Source organism: Saccharomycodes ludwigii, chromosome III (assembly GCF_020623625.1).
Source record: "Saccharomycodes ludwigii strain NBRC 1722 chromosome III, whole genome shotgun sequence".
Lineage (NCBI taxonomy): Eukaryota > Fungi > Ascomycota > Saccharomycetes > Saccharomycodales > Saccharomycodaceae > Saccharomycodes > Saccharomycodes ludwigii.
Genome location: NC_060202.1, coordinates 581,799 through 599,426, shown reverse-complemented (window position 1 = coordinate 599,426; position 17,628 = coordinate 581,799). Strand labels below are relative to the sequence as shown.

Genomic DNA, 17,628 nt, shown 5'->3' with positions numbered 1-17,628 from the left:
TTTGAAAAAAAAAAAAATAAAAAAAAAAAATTTTTTTTTCTTACTATTAGTTTTTTCTTTTTTTTTTTTTTTTTTTTTTTTTTTTTTGACATATATATCATATTTGTATTTGTATTTATTTTTATTATCATTATTATAATTATTATCATTATTATTATTGACGCCGCATTTTTTTTTTGTGCCATTTTGTTATTTTGTTATTTTGTGCTTATTTATTTTATTTTTTTAAAAACTAAATCACGACAATAACATAGTCAAATGCTTATATTCCTCCCCCCCCCCCCCCCCCCCCCATCTAGTAATAAATAATAATATAACTTTTAATTTGAATATCATTTCAGAATATAAATTGCCTAGAACCACCCATAAACCTTTGATACTAATATATTTCATATTGATAGAAATAACAATACTGATCAACAACCAAAAGGAATAAATAGATACCCTAAATAAAAATAGCAAATAAATAAATAAATAAATAAATAAATAAATAAATAAATAAATAATATAGAAAAGTAACAAAACCATAAAAAGTGAACAGGTCTTATTTCTATTTTTACGTTAACTTAAATCACTTACGTTGCACTATTAATTGAGCCACAAAATAGCATATTTTCTTTTTTTTTTTTTTTTTTAAAAAACTATTCTGTTTCTTTCTTCCCATTCTCTTTGATCTTTCCCATCAAATAAATATAACAGAGACGACAATAATAATAATAATTGTAAAAAAAAAAAAATAGATTCACATTAAACCAATATCGTAAAAAAAAAAAAAAAAAAAATGCTGTTGATTGTAAAACTAATATTAGCTATAGTAATTCTATCAGTTTCATTATTCATCACCAAGGTGATATTTCCTCCATGGAGTTTCCCCAAAAATATTCCAACAATCCCGTTTTATGTTACCTTTATGACAACATTTTACGATTTAGACCAAGAAGACATTTATAGACTATATTTGAAGGACAAATTAGAGAAATACGGCGCAGTTAAAATATATTTCGGATCGAGATGGAATATTCTAATTTCTAAACCTGAATTTTTGTCTATTATTTTCAAAAAGGAAGATATTTTTGCCAAGGCTGGTAATCACCTTAAAATACCATATAGTGTCTTAGCTGAATATACCGGTGAAAATGTCATTAGTGCTCACGGAAAAATTTGGAAAGTTTTCAGAAATACTGTCACTAGGGGGTTAACTGTTTTTGACAGCGAGCCATTGTTTAAAAATGCCAAAATTTTCACATCCTTGATATATAATAAATTGGAAAAAACTACTGCTACTACTACCAAGGATACTAGCTCCTCGTTGTCCTCATCATATATCAATATTTTGGATGGTGTTAACATCACACCTCAAGCAAACATCTTCATGCCTGAATTAATTCAAAGGTTAACATTGGCTAATATTTCACAAATTGCTTTGGGGTTTGATTTTGGTACCTTATCTCAAGATAATCCACCACTTCATTCACAACTAAAACAAGTAAAAGCTGAGATATTCCAACCATTGTATTTGAATTTTCCATTTTTGGATCTACTACCTATCCCCAACAGAATTAAAGCTAGAAAAAATGTTTTGAAGTTTAAACAAAATGTTGTTAATCATGTTGAAAAAAATCTAATTTCTAACTATAATTTTGAACAAACCCAATTTCCATCTTCCGATTTAATCAGGGCTTATAGAAATGATGACATTACCGAAAAACAATTAACAGACAACATGATGATTATGTTAATTGCTGGCCATGAGAATCCTCAATTGTTATTGACCACGACATTGTATCTCTTGGCTAAATACCACTCAACATGGCAAACAAAATTAAGAGCTGAGCTTTTTGCCACAGACTATTATTTACTTTTTAATCACGATAAAAAAGTTAGTGTTTTGAATTCGTTACCAGTGTTAACTACGTTCATTTACGAATCTATAAGAATGTATCCACCCTTGAGTCAGATTATCAACAGATGTACCACCCAAAAATGTATGTTAGGCCCAAATATAGTCATTCCTGCAAATGCTTATGTTGGATACAACGTATATGGCACTGGTAGAAGCCCACAGGCTTGGGGTAAAGATGCTAATGATTTTAAACCAGAAAGATGGGGGGAAACAATAGACGATATAACATCCACTTGGAAACATGCAAAAAACTCATCTATTATGAGCGCTTTCCATGGTGGAAGAAGAGCCTGTTTGGGTGAAAAATTGGCTTTTTTGGAAGTTAAAGTTACTTTAGCTGAATTATTGCGTTCTTTTGAATGGGAATTATCTGATGATTGGGTGGAAAAAATGACGCCTGCTGGCCCTTTATGCCCATCCAACTTGAAATTGAAGTTCAAAAGTATTTATGGTGAATGAACAAAGATACAATAATTCTTCCTTGTTTACAATTCAGTTAGCTAATATTTATAAATTAATATATATATATAGATATATATTTATTAACCCCCCCCCTCCTTTTTTTTTTTCTTTTTTTCCTCCTTTCATTTCTCCTTGTCACCTTCTAACTCATGCTCATGCATCATTTATATTCTTCTTCTTCTTCTTTTTCAAAATCTCTAAAGCATTGACTTTTTCATGGCCAATAATATTATTATGACCTCTATTTTTAACTAAATTATCAGCCAAATTAACTATTCCACCCGTTAAATAGCTTCTCCGCAAATCTTTTCTAATTTGCTTATTCAGCAATTGTTTCAACTCATACTTCAGGCCCTGAACTTTTTGTTTATCCAACGTCTTATTGATTTTTTTCTTTTTATTCTTAAGCAGGAATGTATCTTTTAGTTGATTATCATCATCATCATCCTCATCAAAATCAACCCCTAAATCTTCAGCAGCTTGTTTCATCCAAACATCATCTTTCCTCAAAGAAGATGATGCGATTTCATGATCTGCTAATTCACTAGCTATTTCGCTACGCATTCTTAATTGCTTCAAAATATCTGGTTCAATAGGTAACAATGGGACATCTTTTTGCCATTTCTTTTTCTTTAACATATTGCTATTCTTTGATGTTGCATTATCAGATTTAATGGATAACATTTTCCTTAACTTCCTTAATGGCCCCATGGCCTCTTGTGGAGAACATATCATGACAGAAACACCTTCGCCATTAGAACCACGCGCGGTTCTGCCACTTCTGTGGATATAAACGTCGGCGGTGCGAGGTAAATGATAATGAATAACATGCTGGATTTCAGGGATATCTAAGCCTCTAGCAGCAACATCACTTGCAATCAACACAGTTGATTTTTTAATATTATCATCCAATTGCGTGTTTTTCTCGCAAGCTTTTTTGAAATTCTCTATATTGGTTAATCTACTTTTTTGGGACATTGAAGAGTGTATTTGGAACGCGTTTATGCCCAAAAAATTTAAATATTTGTGCAACTTTTTAACTGAGTCAATTGCATTACAAAAAATCAAGGTAGTACCCGGATACATTGTTATAAAATAATAGCAGTATAAATCACGCTCCATCGGCAAACATTCAATCAACGATTCTTTAATGGTGGATGCAATTCTTTGTTCTGGATTAGTGTCAATCACCAATGGCTTGGATTTGAAATGGATCTTGTCCATTAAAAATTTGACAACTTCATCCAGTTCTGTACCTTTGGAATTTAGGTGTTTCCATGAGGTTGTGTTTAATTTGTTGAATAGATCCAAAGAAAAAGTAGCAGAGAAAACCATGGTTTGCCAATAGTGATTGTTCCAATCTTTCGCATATTTATTTTTCAAATTCTTAGTTAAAATCTCCAAAATTTTCAAAAATTCGTCGAAATGTCCATCTTGCACCAATCTATCTGCTTCATCTAATACCAAAGTTTTGATACAAACAAATTTGTCAATTAAATATTGGTTTTTTTCTAAAAGTTCTAGAAATCTACCCGGAGTGGCTACTATAATTTTACAGGCGGTACCCTTGTATGTACTTAAAATTCTTTCCTGTTTTTGGATAGACAAACCACCAGTTAGAGGTAATATGGTATGTTTAAAATTATCATTATCAGTGGCTCTAGTGCATAGTATTTTTTTTAGATGGTCTGTAACTTGATATGCCAATTCTCTGGTGGGGGTGAAAATTAAGGCAGTTGGTTTATCAGACATTTTTTCTTTTTTCAATGAAGAAAATAGTTTTTCAATTATTGGAATACCATAGGCCAAAGTTTTACCTGAACCGGTACTGGCTTTCCCCAAAATATCGGCATTTTTATTAATTGCTATAGGAATACAAAGTCTTTGGATTTCAGTTGGCCTGATAAAATTCAGTTTTTTTAAAGAACATAAGGTATTATAAGATAATTTACAACCTTTTAAACTATCTTCATTCCATTCAGGCAAAGTAATCATTTCGACATTTTCCAAATCTTGTGCATTATCAACGACTGAAGCAAAAACGTTTTCTCTTAGTTCATCATCATCATCATCATCATCATCATCAGTTTCTTCTTGTTCTTTTTCTTCACTATGGCCACTTGTGTTACCAACATCCCAATCTTGATCATCTTTTGATGCATCACTTAAATCACCCATGTCGTCCAAGTTCTTAAACTCGATTAAATCATCTTTGATATATCCTTCATTATTGCTATCTTTAGTAGTTTCTGCATGATCTTCATGTATATTTTCCGTATCCAACTCCGTTCTGTTATCAGCTATATTTTGCTTGGATACAAATTCTATTTTACCATTATCTAAATATTTAACATCAACACCGCTTAATTCTTCTAGTCCATATAGTCCACCAAAATCACCCAAGGTGTCAGGAACGTCAACTTTCTTCCATTCCAACTGATCCATAGAAAGCACATTTTTATCCAAAGTTTTGCTTTTATTAGATTTATTCTTTCTTTGCTTTTTAATAACCTTAGGTTTTAATTTCGGGCCTGGTCTTTTATTTCTAGTAGCAATATTTTTCATTTTGAAAGGGGTTCTATTAAGGGCAAATGTTTTATACTTCAAATAAATAAATAAAAGATGAATAGAGGAACACTTATTTTTTTTTTTTTTCTTAATTCTGTTTGTCCAGTATTTTCGTTGTATTTTAGCTTCATTAATTCAACCGAATAGCATTGTAAGTAAGTAAATAATATACAAAAAACAGTTTTAATTTTTCTTTTTTTTTAAAAAAAGAAAAGAGAAATTCAAAAAAAAAAAAAATTCAAAAAAAAAAAAGAAAAGAGAAAAAAGAAAAACGAATTACAAACGAAAAAAATAAAGACCGAAACTTTTATATCCTATTTACTAAAAAAATAAAAAAAATTCGGATAATGGTTTGAAAAAAAAAATTATATACGTACATATTATTATAAAAGTCTTTGAATATTAAACAATTCACCAAAGCTTGTATAATTTGTCATTTTTTATTATTTTTATGGACAGATATAGCACTGTCTCACGATAAAAACAATAAACAAAACTGTTTATCATATTGGATATTCAATAATAGCTTATCTCTCATCATCATCTTTTCATATGAACATTACAAAGAAAAACAAAAATGATAAAAAAAGACTTAATGGCGCTTGCAGAAAAAGCAGGAATAGACAAACCATAACTGGAAAATTGTTAAATGGTCAAGCAAATAAAATACCTAAAATAAAACCAGAAAAAACAAGAAAGATTATCAGGAGATTTCATTTTTTAATTAATAAACGTAGAATTATATGCACTAGGTTGCAAATCCCGAATATTTCTGAAGACAACGCTGAGAATCTAAATAAATCTAGAATCGATGAGTTTATACGTACTAATAGTAACTTAGATGTGAACTATACCGAATCCGACAAACCTGTAATAGAAAAGAAACTGTTAAAACTTCAAACTAGCGATACTGGCAACAATACTAAAAAAGATTTACTTAGATGTTTAAAGTATTTAATGGATGAGATATATGTAAACGGAGGATTACAAAATTACCAGAGAGCAAGTATAATGGGACAAGATTCCAATAGAGGTGGCGATTCATCCAAAATATTAGTTAAGTGGTTAATAGAAAGGGGAATGATAAATAATAAAAAAAAATTGAATAATGCGTTAGAAATAGGTTGCTTACAAAGAAATAACCATATAAACAAAATTGTCGACAAAGTGGAAAGAATCGACTTGAATTCAAATGATGAGAAGCATATAAAAAAACAAGATTTCATGAAAAGACCAATACCAAAGGACAACAATCGGAGAGAACAATTTGACTTAATTTCTTGTTCTTTGGTGCTAAATTTTGTACCTAATCCAATAGATCGGGGAGAAATGATAAAAAGATTTGCCAAATTTATAAATAAACAAAGTGAATATAAATTGTTATTTATTGTTCTACCATTGCCTTGTATTTACAATAGTAGATATATAACAAATAAAGATTTTATGCAGATGATGAGTGTTTTAAATTATAGATTGTTAAATCAACATAATTCCAGCAAATTAGTTTATTATTTATTCCAGCTAAATGATAGTGATATCAGTAAGAATGATCCCACTGTTACAAATAGCAATGCTAGTGATACTAAACACAGCGGGAAAAAGAATAACTTTAGAATAATAGTGAAGGTTTAGTTATATTTAACATAACTTTTATAATTTCTGGAGGATCATAAAAAAACTGCTGCTTAGCAAGAAAAATGGCATTTAGTTTTTTTTTTTTTTTTTTTTTTTTTTTTAGGTAATAGTAAACCTTGCAGATATGTTGTATAAATAAATAAACAAATAAGTAAGCAAACAAACAATTGATTATTTGTTCAAAAATACTGTAGAAGTCATCTAGACTTGATTTATTTGGATTATTTTTTTTCTACCGCCATACATTTTACTATAGCGGTGGTCCCTTGATGGAAAGGAATAACAAATTACAATATTACATAGTATTATTAATTTTTTTTTTTTTTGAGATTTTTAGTACGCATTATAAAAGATCACATACACTTGACTCATTTTCAAATTTATAAAAGAAAAACAAGGCTATGAAGAGAGGGATGAAAAGGAAAAATATGGTGTTGAAAACATTACCTAGGCTGCTTTTTTTTTTTTTTTTTTTTTTAAAACTGTGTGCACCATTTTCAGTTTTGAATTACACGTGAAATAAAAGTTATTGTTTTTTATTGTTTTTTTATTTTATTTTATTTTACTTTATTTTATTTTATTGTTCAAGTAATAATAAAAAATCACTCACGTATTTAACGTGTATAAATATGGAGTATTACATTCATTTCTTACTTACCGGGTAAAATATTTGGGGCTTGTAAAATTGAATAGAATTTCAAAGTAATTAACATTTTTTTTTTTTTATACCACGTACAAAAATACTCTTTTTCCATCTGTTGAATAACCGTTGTCTATTTTTTTGGTCATTTAGAGAACTGTTGCAACATTTTATGTGTAAATAAATATAGCTTCAGGTGTCTATGGATGATAACATAGAATATAACGTAGACATATGATTGATTAGGGGGAAGGGATAAAGAAAAGTGGGAGAGAAAACGGAAAGTATTATTTTTATTACTATCATTCTGTGTATTAAAGAAATAAGCAACCTAAAATTAAATAAAACGCTTAGATAGGCACACAGATGGATAATACTAATAATTTATTATTCAAAGGTACAATTGTACAATTTAGACGGAAAGAAATATATTAATAATAATAAAACATAGAAAATATAACTTTACTTTTATTTCTCTTTCATTTCCACCTTTTTCTCTATTTCTTTCTTTCTCTATTTCTTTCTTTCTCCCTCCAAAAAAAACACACAGCAACAACAACAACAAAAAAGGCAAAAGGCAAAAAAAAAAAAAAAAAAAAAACTAAAAAACTAAAATCCAAAACAACCACAACAAAAAAACAAAAAAAAACGAGTCAATTTCCCTCTCTTTTTTTTTTCCCTTGATTGTACAAACCGAGAAACAAATTTTCCTTTTATGTCTCTTTAAAAATTATAAAGAAAATACACTGTCATAAATATAAAAACTATCTTTTCTTCTTTTCTTTTCCTTTCCTTTACTTTCTTCTAACACTAATATCAATATCACATTAACAGCAACCACAACAACAGCTACAGAACCTTTTTTTTTTTTTTTTTTTTTTTTTGAAAAAAAATAGAAAGAAAATTTTTTAAAAAAAGAAAAATAACAAGAAAGACAAAAATAACAAAAGTCTAGTAAAATACGAAACCTAGAATATATATATATACTTCCATTTCCTCTAAACATCTAAATACCTATTTATCAAAAGGCGGCTAAAGGGAATATAAACATTATAATTTTAAACACTTTAAAACGCACACCCACTTTTTAAAATTATTTTACATATCTAACCCTTTCCCCAATAAAAAGATAAATATTAATCCCAGAATAGCATAAAATCATATTTTCCGAAATAACGAAGCAAACCAAAAAAAAAAAAAAAAAAAAAAAAAAAAGAAAGAGATGAACCCACAACAACAAAACTATAAACGATCAACTTCTTCTAGTGATACTACAACTAGCGATACAGATTTTGTGATTTATATATTGCGCTGTGTTTTCAAATTTTTACCTAGTAACCCCAACTTTTGTACAAATTATATCGATATTCAACAAGAAGAATATTTCCAAAGTTGTAGAAAATCCATACTTTACTACGCACTAACCCATGATATAAATCCAATGATCGATAACATCGAAGGTACATTGTTAAAGATATTATGTAAGTTTAACGAGTTCCCCAAATTCAGCACTAGTAAGAGAAGTAGTTTCCCCATTAAATCTAATGGCATTTGTAACTATTTACTAATTTTTCTTAAACTATTATGCGATATTTGCGAGGTTAACTGGGTTTATAATAATAACAATAATAAAGATATTCCTATTGCTGAAAAAAAAATTCATTTAGACCGAGACGCCTATTTCTATTTAAACACTGGCGATAATATAGACAAGGCTCATTATCATAACAAAGAGCCTCCTATCCCATTAAAACCTCATATTGCCAACTCTCTAATATCATTTTTGGTTTTAATCAAGTCTATCGACAAAGTTCAATTTACTATTGACAGAATAAAATATTGCGATAAATTGTCATTTGTCAATCCAAGTGCCAACCAAAGCAACTTGGATACCAGCGAGAGTACTGACAACTTGAATTTGAATAGCAATGTTAGCACAGATTTAAGAGATCAAATTGATATTTACTGCGAGTATTTACTACGGTACGTTGCTGCTTCTAATCCAGTTGAATATAAGAAATTTTTGTCTGAAAATGTTATAATTCCTATTTTGGATTGTAAAGAAATAAATGTAGCCCCAACCACTGGGATACCTTTATCTTTAATTTATAATTTGGAATATTTATCTTTTTATTTTGTTACAAATAAAAATATAGCCATTTTTCTAAGATTAGTTAACAGATTATTAAGTTCGTTCAAAAGACAAATTTGTAAAAAAATTTTGCTTTTATTTGTTTCACATTCTTTGAAAATGTGGATACTAACTAGGGCTGAGCAATATGTGGAGATTGTCAATTTGATTAATAGTCATAATAATGGTGAGGATGGTAGTAACCATAATGTTTTTGGTACTGATACTAGTACAAGCGGCAGTGGCCACGGTAGCCATAATGAAGATAATCATGATAAGTATTTGCCTACAGGTAGTCAACTAAAAAAGGAAATTTCCAACATATTTTCATTAGTCTTTAATTCTTTTAATATTAGTAGTTTGTTAACAGAAAAAGAAAAAATAACTTCTGTGTTTCCATTAGAAACGCTATCTTCCCCTTCAGAAATTATTGCTAATAGTGCTAGCACTCTTAGAAATAATATTAATATTAATAATAATACTCCATTACATATGTCCAATACTAGCACAAGCACCATTTCTAATAGTAATGTTAGAAATGTAGCATCATCAACTCCAGTGAACAAGGATGTTGATATTACTAATACACTTAACAAGACTGGTAGCAATAATAACACATATTTGAATTCACCATCAACGGATATTGAAACACCCGTCCCATCTATTTCATCTGCGTCTTTGCTGTCAGCGTCTATCGATAACAATAGCAATAACACTTATTTTATAAGGAAACAATCACCATCCTTGGGATCCACACCAGCAAAACCATCCAGAAACACGCCACCACCGGTGTCTTACGCTTCTACGCAATTTTATGCATCATCGTCATCGTCATCATCGTCAGCCATTCCTTCAGTCACCAACACGACAAACCACCAATTGTTTGATTCATTGGATAAATACTTTGAATCATCTAACGCAGACTCCTTAATGCTTTCGTCCTCCAATTTTGGTTTTGTACCATTATATGACCCACTGGAGAATCCAGGTGATATTGGCATTTTAAGAATGCTAATAGTTTTAAGTTCTTTGGATGTGGAATGCTTGAAAGATATCAATTCATCCAATTACAAAGGATTACCTGATTTTGCAATTGCTTTAACTCCGGTTTCGTCACCAACTTATTCAAGCTCGAGCTCTTCCTCGTTGATCGCTACCACAGCTGCCTATTCCCCAGAGGTCTCCTCAACTAACAATAATAATGCCATTTTAGGAGCCAATACATCTTCTCCACCGCCATTACCCCAGGCATCAACCGTTGGAAATGGACATCATTTACATCAACCCACTGTTTCTAAGTTACAAAATTTAAAAAAAATAACAACAAATTTGATACCTGGTACGAATAGCAAAGAAGTAAAATTCTGGAATTTACTTTTGAAAATTTTTTCCAATGGTCACGCTGTACCAGATGGGTCGTTACTATACATTTTAAAATCATTACTATTTTGCGTGGAACTCGGTGCTGCTGTTGCAACTGTTGATAGAAATGCGCAAATAGTTTTATTATCTAAAAGATTTTTTGAAATGTATTACTACTTATTGGATTTTGTTCACTATGAAAATAATACATCAGCCAATAGTTATTTCCTTAAATACTATAAACATCTAAAAGATGTTGCAGAAAAAAATCCTGTTAGCATTGCTAAAATGAAAATTGAATTTGTCTTTTCTGCTTGCCTCCTAGAGCCCGATGATTTTTCGGTTGTTTTAAAAGAAGCACTCGCCAATATTGTTAGAAATATCACATCATTGCCACATGTTAAAAATTTGGAGTGTTATATGGACGGTTTGAGGATTTTTTTTAAACTACCGTTTCCTACGTCAGCTAAAGTGTCAATATTTAGGGCACTAGTCAGACCGTTAAAGGGTTTATCATACACTTTATCAACAAACTTATTGAATAGTTTGCCCTTTTTCTGCGCCAATGTTTCTGATGTGGTAGATGATATTTTAGAAGGTAAATATAAAGTTGATGCACTAGATTCTTCTAATAGGTTGGATTGCTATTTTGGCAACCCTCTAACTAGGACAAACAATATTTTCAGAGGTGATAATGATTACATGAAGGCATTGGAAGAAGAACTATCATCTTCATACTCATCATCGAATGCAAAGAAAAAGACGCAAAAGAAGGGCACCAGCACGATGATCACCCAATCCAAATTGCCCCTCGAACGTGAGCTACAGGCTTCCTACAATTCCATTTTGTGTAATATCAGTGATATTATGAAGAGAGCCATTATCAGTTTTGGTGAATTAACTTTCCCGCCGGGCAAAGCTTTGAATTATAAATTTGTTTTAAAACATGTCTTTGTTGGGTTGGTATCTAATAATGATAAACTAACTAGAGAAACAATTTCATGTTGTATGTTAAGCATTACATATTTCAAACTAGATGCCAGCACACCAATGTTTAGTACGATGTACACTTTAATTAGTTATATTATAGTCACTTTGTCCTTTGCTGTTTTCAATTTGGAATTGCCAGTAGAGATCAGAACACTATTGTTAAATTTAATCCACATGTGTTTAGAAGTTAGAGCCACGATGAATGAAAATTTGTACCAGTACAATAAATTTTCCACATTGGATGAGGAAGATCGGGAAATTTTTAAATTAATTTACTCATCACTCGGCCGTTCTTTACTGGTGTCATTATGTTTACATGATGTGAAATCGCATAGCTTATTACGTCAAACTTTTGAATCTTTTAAGAAGGAATTAAGTTATTGTTTGAAAGCTTTTAATTTAACTTGGGATAACTTACCGCCCTGTAATTATTCATTTGTAGAGGCTGTTTGCAACAGTAATTACATTTCTACTGGACCCATTGCTTTTCAAAGACATATCAGAGCTGATATTTTGAAATGTGTTAAGGAACCAAACAAGATGCTTTTTGATGCTGTAGAAATCGTGTTTGACAGATGGTTCCAAATGTCCACATTAGGTCTAGAGAATTTGCCAAATCAAGAGTTGAACAATTATAGAAATTATGCTGGCTTGTTAGCCACTACTTTTGGTGTCTTCAATTTTTACAATGAAGATTATAGACATGGACTCATGTATTTAAAAAAATATAAAAGTATAATTTTACAAAAAAGCAATTTTTTCATTGAGAAACAATGTGGGTGGTTAAACAGCAGTGATTTATTGACTAGGGAGAACTCCAAAGATTTGTTGGGTATAGAATTGAATCCGAATTGTTTTGGGATGCTATTTAAACATTTAAACAGTGAATTGGAAAAAATAACTGGAAACATTAACACTAACAATGATGTCATCAGTTCGACTGATTTCACCTTTTTAGAACAAATTACCTCTGTCATGAGATCGATTATGGAAAGAGATGATATCGAGGTAATTATTTTGAGTACCAAAATTATTTTTGATATTATTGATAAAATTTTAGGGATTATCCAAATGTTGAAAGCAGATATGGTTAGTTATTATAAATCTATAATATATGTCTCTAAACTATTTGTTTCGATGAGGCATGCTGAGAAGTTTTTATGTGTTACTGGAGACCATTTATTGAAAAACCAATGGATTAAATTTGTATTAACTTGGTTCGAAGAGGCTGTTTTTAAGAATATGGATTACGAAAACTTGAGCAAGTCGCATAGAGAAATGGATTTAGTTAAAAGAGATAACGACTACTTGTACTTGGACACCTCCATTGATTGTGCAAAGGCTTTATCATATTTAACCACCAATGTCATTTTAGAGGTTTCACAAGCTGTTAACGAAGAAGAATTGAAGAGATCTAAATCAGTAATATTTGGCAACTATTTTAATATATTTTTGAGAGCTTTGGAGAAAAATGCAGACTATGAAAGCATTCCTTTTGTTTTAAGGCATAAGATTACTCTGTTGAATGAAAATATTATTAGTTGCCTAACTAATTTATTAAATGCTAATTCTGATGTTGGCTTAGATAATGCTATTCCAATAGGCTATTCTTCGAACAAGACAATGAGGATAACATTCTTAAAACTTTTCACTGAAATTACTAGGAATTATGGCGATCGTAAGTCGCACTCTGGTACACTACAAAAAAGTAACGCAGAAAAACTATTGAGGGGGTTTATCGAATATCCACAATGCATTTGTTTGATTTCACACTGCTGCCCAGTCAATGATATTGAATCTTTGGCGTCTTCTTTGGTTAATTTGTTTCAATCTAAGAATTTAACTCATGTAGTTATTGCACAACTAATCGAAGATGAAATCACCAGGTCTAATAGGTATATGGACGTTTTAAGGAGAAATAGCGCGGCCACAAGATCTTTAGCGATGTTCTCCAGGTTGAAAGGTGCAGATTATTTAAAGAGTACAATTAAACCCATTTTAGACGAAATTATCCTGCGAAATGAAAATTTCGAGGTGGAAAAAGCTGCATCTAATGAAGAAAGTGAAGAATTGAACTTGAAATTATTGGAGAAATACATGAGCATGTTGACAGGCCACATCTGCCTGTCTATTAATATAATTCCACCTGAATTCATATATATTGCGCAAAAGATTCGGGCTTCTGTTCAAAAAAAATTTCCAGGCTATGAATTGGTGGCGGTAGGGTCCTTTTTATTTTTAAGATTCTTTTGTCCAGCTTTGGTCAGTCCGGATAGCGAAAATTTGATCACACAGATGAATTCAGAGAATCGTAGATGCTTTCTTATGTTGGCTAAAATTGTACAGAACATTGCTAATCAATCGCTCTCTGCCATCAAATGGCCTATGATCCAGAAACGAATGGATTTCTTGAAAAAATGCAGCGAGAAAATTTTTAACTTTTTGGATCAGGTATCAGATTTGAATTTAAAAGTGAGTATTAGAGTCAACCCAGATGCGCCAATGACCAATTTTGACATTGATACCTTTCATAAGATACTTTATTACAACAGGTTACGAATTAGAGAGATGATGATTAAAGATATCAAAAGTAACGAGGATTTAAGAGAGTCTATTAAATTCATCAAATTCATTGACAGCTCGTTGGTCGCTCTAGGCCAACCCAGATTAGATTTTAAGAACGAAATTCCAAAGTACGTGAGAGATAGAATTGACACGTATCCGCAATTATATGAATTTATGAGCAGACATTCATTGAAGAGTCATGTTATCAATGAACGATTACTATTTGTACACGAGGCCGCTGGTAGCGATGGTATGCCTGTTTTTGTATTGACTTTAAAGTATTTGCTAGATGAAAGTTGGGATGTTGAAAAAGTTGTTTACAGGATGATTCAAGTTTCATGTAAAGTTTGGACGAGGAAATATGCGTATTTGGTTGATGGCACCGGCTACCATTCGAACCTGAATGAAAGATTAAACAAGATTTTTACATTGTTTAACAACTTGTTAACTAAAGATGCATATCAAAACTGTTTTGAAATATATTACTACAATATCAATTCTGATTTTATGAAGTTTTGGGTTCCATTTTTAAAGAACTTATTTAATTCTTCCTTTTTTGAGTTGGAAATTCAAAAACAATTATTTTTGAATAGCGATTGTAGTCCATCGACTGTGAAGAAGTTGGGTTTAAGTGATTATTCTAAAGAAGTATACAACGATGTGAGAGTTACTCTTCATAACACATCATTTTACGAAAGGAAGAAGGGTAGATTTGTTCCCATTACGTTAAAGATTGGTAATAAACATTTCCAAATTATCAAAGAAACACCTACTAGGCTGAAATTTAGGGATGCTGATGAAGTTTATGAGTTTTATGAGACGGACGTTTATGAGGTTTCTGACGTAGTCTCTGCTGCAATGTCGTCTACTACAGGTGTTCCATTTGAATTTAGAGTTTTCTTAAGTCAAAGTGAACCATTGGTCATGAGTACACAGAAACATTTTGAAATTTTGAAGATTTTCTATTACACACAGGCTAAATTGGATGAAGATTACAGGAATGGTACTGCAGATGATAACTATCTGATTTCTAACAGACAACCTGAAGACAAGGCAATCGAATTGGATTTGTTAAGCCGTTTGATTTTGGTTATGCAGGCGGGCCTTTCGAGTGATGATGATGAAGTTAAGGGTATTGCTTACAATTTGCTAGCAGCGTTGCAATCATCCTTTAATTTCAATTTGGGTGAAAAATTTAGTCAAGTGGAGGAAATTTATTTGCCTGAAGATAATAGTAGGTTTTGTGAGATGATTTTGGAGAGTTTATCGATTTCCAAGCCATCTTTAACTTTTTATTTGTGGAAACATATTTTGGAGGATATAAGTACAGTTTTGTCTGATTCTCAGATACTGAGCTGTATACACAGTTTGGCACCATGGGTGAAAAACATCAGTACTTATGTTTATGAAATTGATGATGAACATGGACCTGAAAACGCTGCTAGTTTAATTCGTTTGTTGATTAAAGTGACTGTTTCCAAGCCAAAGTTTTTCCAAACATTCAAATATTTTATTTGGGCCGAATTAGTGTTGGACAACAATTTACTACCTTTAGTTATAGATGAAATTGTTAGCCATGCGATTGACAGAGAATCAGAAGGAGTGGAGTGGAAGGACGCGACATCAATTGTTACACGTACTAGTACTACTGAAATCGGTGGATTAGTCATTAAGCGTATTATGAAGATAATTAAGAGCATTTTGTCAAATCCTAATTTGAACAATAGCATCAACAATTGGTCTGAATTATATATTTTGATCCATATAATCCAGGAAATATCTTTCAATTCTATTTTGAGTGCAGAAATGTTTTTACCAGAACTTTTGTATATTGTTTGTATGCTAGTGGATCTTGGACCTTCAAAACTACGTATTGCTTCACACAGGTTGTTTATTAATGTCTGCAATTCATTTTTGATGAATGATGCGTTAGAGCTTTCCAAATTGAAAAAGTTGAAAAAAATTATAGAATTATTATCTAATCAAAAAACCAAGTTTATGTTTGGTTTTAACCAAGAAAGAAACTCATACATCAGTTCATTTAATGCTTCTACATTTTTGGCCAAATTTAGGTCCTTGGAACAATTGACGGAATATGTGATGGCGTTGCTTCACGAATGCAACAGCAACAAACAAAACTGCATTCAATGGCAAGGTAGGTTTAATAAATACATATTGGACACCGTGTTTAACTATGGGTCATTTTTATCTGCTAGATCATTAATAATATTGAGTCTTTTGTCCAGAAATGGGCTTTCTGATGATTTGCTGAAAAGCGTGTTGATAGAATCAATGAAGGTTATTGGATGTCCTGAATTGACAGATGAATTGATGTTTTGCATTTTATCACATGTTTTTTCATACAGTAATTTTGTATATGGCATTAAGGATAATACAGTTTTACTAGCGCAAGTTACTTGGCTATCAACTACTTTTACTATTTCTACAAATATTACTTTATTTCACGGGGCAATTGTCTCTGTCCGTGAGTCTTTGAAAAGGATATCCAATATTATTGATAATGAGAAGGAGTCACCGTTATCTATTTTGTTCGCGGTTAGAGCAGGCGAATTTGGTAGAATTTTAAACAATATTGAAAAGTTGGTTGGAATCACTTGCACAATTGATAATTTTTTAATATTCATTACTTATTATAGTACCAAGGGGTTACTTGTTTCACATACAAAGGCAACATCGTTAGAAGGGTTGAAAGCTTACGTGGATATTTTTATCAAAAACAAGTATCACAAGACAAGAAAAGACTATGCTATTTATTTATATTTACTATGGCTATGCTCAAGTGACAAGGATTTTGACCAATTTTGTGAGGAACGTGATTTGAAGTTTAATAAAGTATTGTTGGATGATCAAGTTACTATTCCAGACGTTTTATCAAAGTGGATAATTACTAATGATCAATTGAAAAACATCACTTTGTATCAATCCTCCATATACGTTTCTTCTTCCTCCGTTGACGAGTCTGTTAAAATGAAGGCATTCTGTATTTCAGAATATTTGATTAAGAAAAACCCACACGTTTTTTTCAAATATATGAACAACATTATTAGCGAGTCCAGAAATACAGCTTCTCAGGGTGTAGTGTTTAACTTGGTTCGTAAAGCGTTTGATATTTCTAATATATCGATCCTACACTCGGAATACAGAAATATCATGAGATACAATATCGAATTGAAGACTTTGTTAGAAAAATGGAGTATACCCTCGATCGTTAATATCCATTTTTCATCTACATCAAGATCTGTCACATCCGGATTAAAGGGCAACGATGAATTGATTTATAATAGGAAGAAGTACACAGTAGAGTTAATTGACGCCATTTTAAAAACTTAAACTTAGTGTCTATTCCCCAGT

General features: G+C 31.0%; 4 protein-coding genes across 4 annotated transcripts; 3 read left to right on the top strand and 1 right to left on the bottom strand.

Moving 5' to 3' along the window:
* Nucleotides 1-910: 910 nt before the first annotated feature.
* On the top strand, nucleotides 911-2,362 carry DIT2 (putative cytochrome P450; the record flags this gene model as incomplete). The annotated part of the gene is made up of 1 exon (XM_046077238.1): nucleotides 911-2,362. One exon carries the CDS (start codon nucleotides 911-913, stop codon nucleotides 2,360-2,362), a length of 1,452 nt encoding a protein of 483 aa, XP_045934977.1.
* A 156-nt stretch (nucleotides 2,363-2,518) lies between these two features.
* MAK5 (ATP-dependent RNA helicase) lies at nucleotides 2,519-4,930 on the bottom strand (the record flags this gene model as incomplete). The annotated part of the gene is made up of 1 exon (XM_046077237.1): nucleotides 2,519-4,930. The coding sequence occupies one exon, from the start codon at nucleotides 4,928-4,930 to the stop codon at nucleotides 2,519-2,521; it is 2,412 nt and encodes an 803-aa protein (XP_045934976.1).
* Nucleotides 4,931-5,485: 555 nt separating this feature from the next.
* On the top strand, nucleotides 5,486-6,565 carry BMT2 (25S rRNA (adenine2142-N1)-methyltransferase; the record flags this gene model as incomplete). The annotated part of the gene is made up of 1 exon (XM_046077236.1): nucleotides 5,486-6,565. The coding sequence occupies one exon, from the start codon at nucleotides 5,486-5,488 to the stop codon at nucleotides 6,563-6,565; it is 1,080 nt and encodes a 359-aa protein (XP_045934975.1).
* A 1,865-nt stretch (nucleotides 6,566-8,430) lies between these two features.
* SCDLUD_002515 (RasGAP domain-containing protein) lies at nucleotides 8,431-17,607 on the top strand (the record flags this gene model as incomplete). Its single annotated transcript, XM_046077235.1, has 1 exon — nucleotides 8,431-17,607. One exon carries the CDS (start codon nucleotides 8,431-8,433, stop codon nucleotides 17,605-17,607), a length of 9,177 nt encoding a protein of 3,058 aa, XP_045934974.1.
* Between the last annotated feature and the right edge of the window lie 21 nt (nucleotides 17,608-17,628).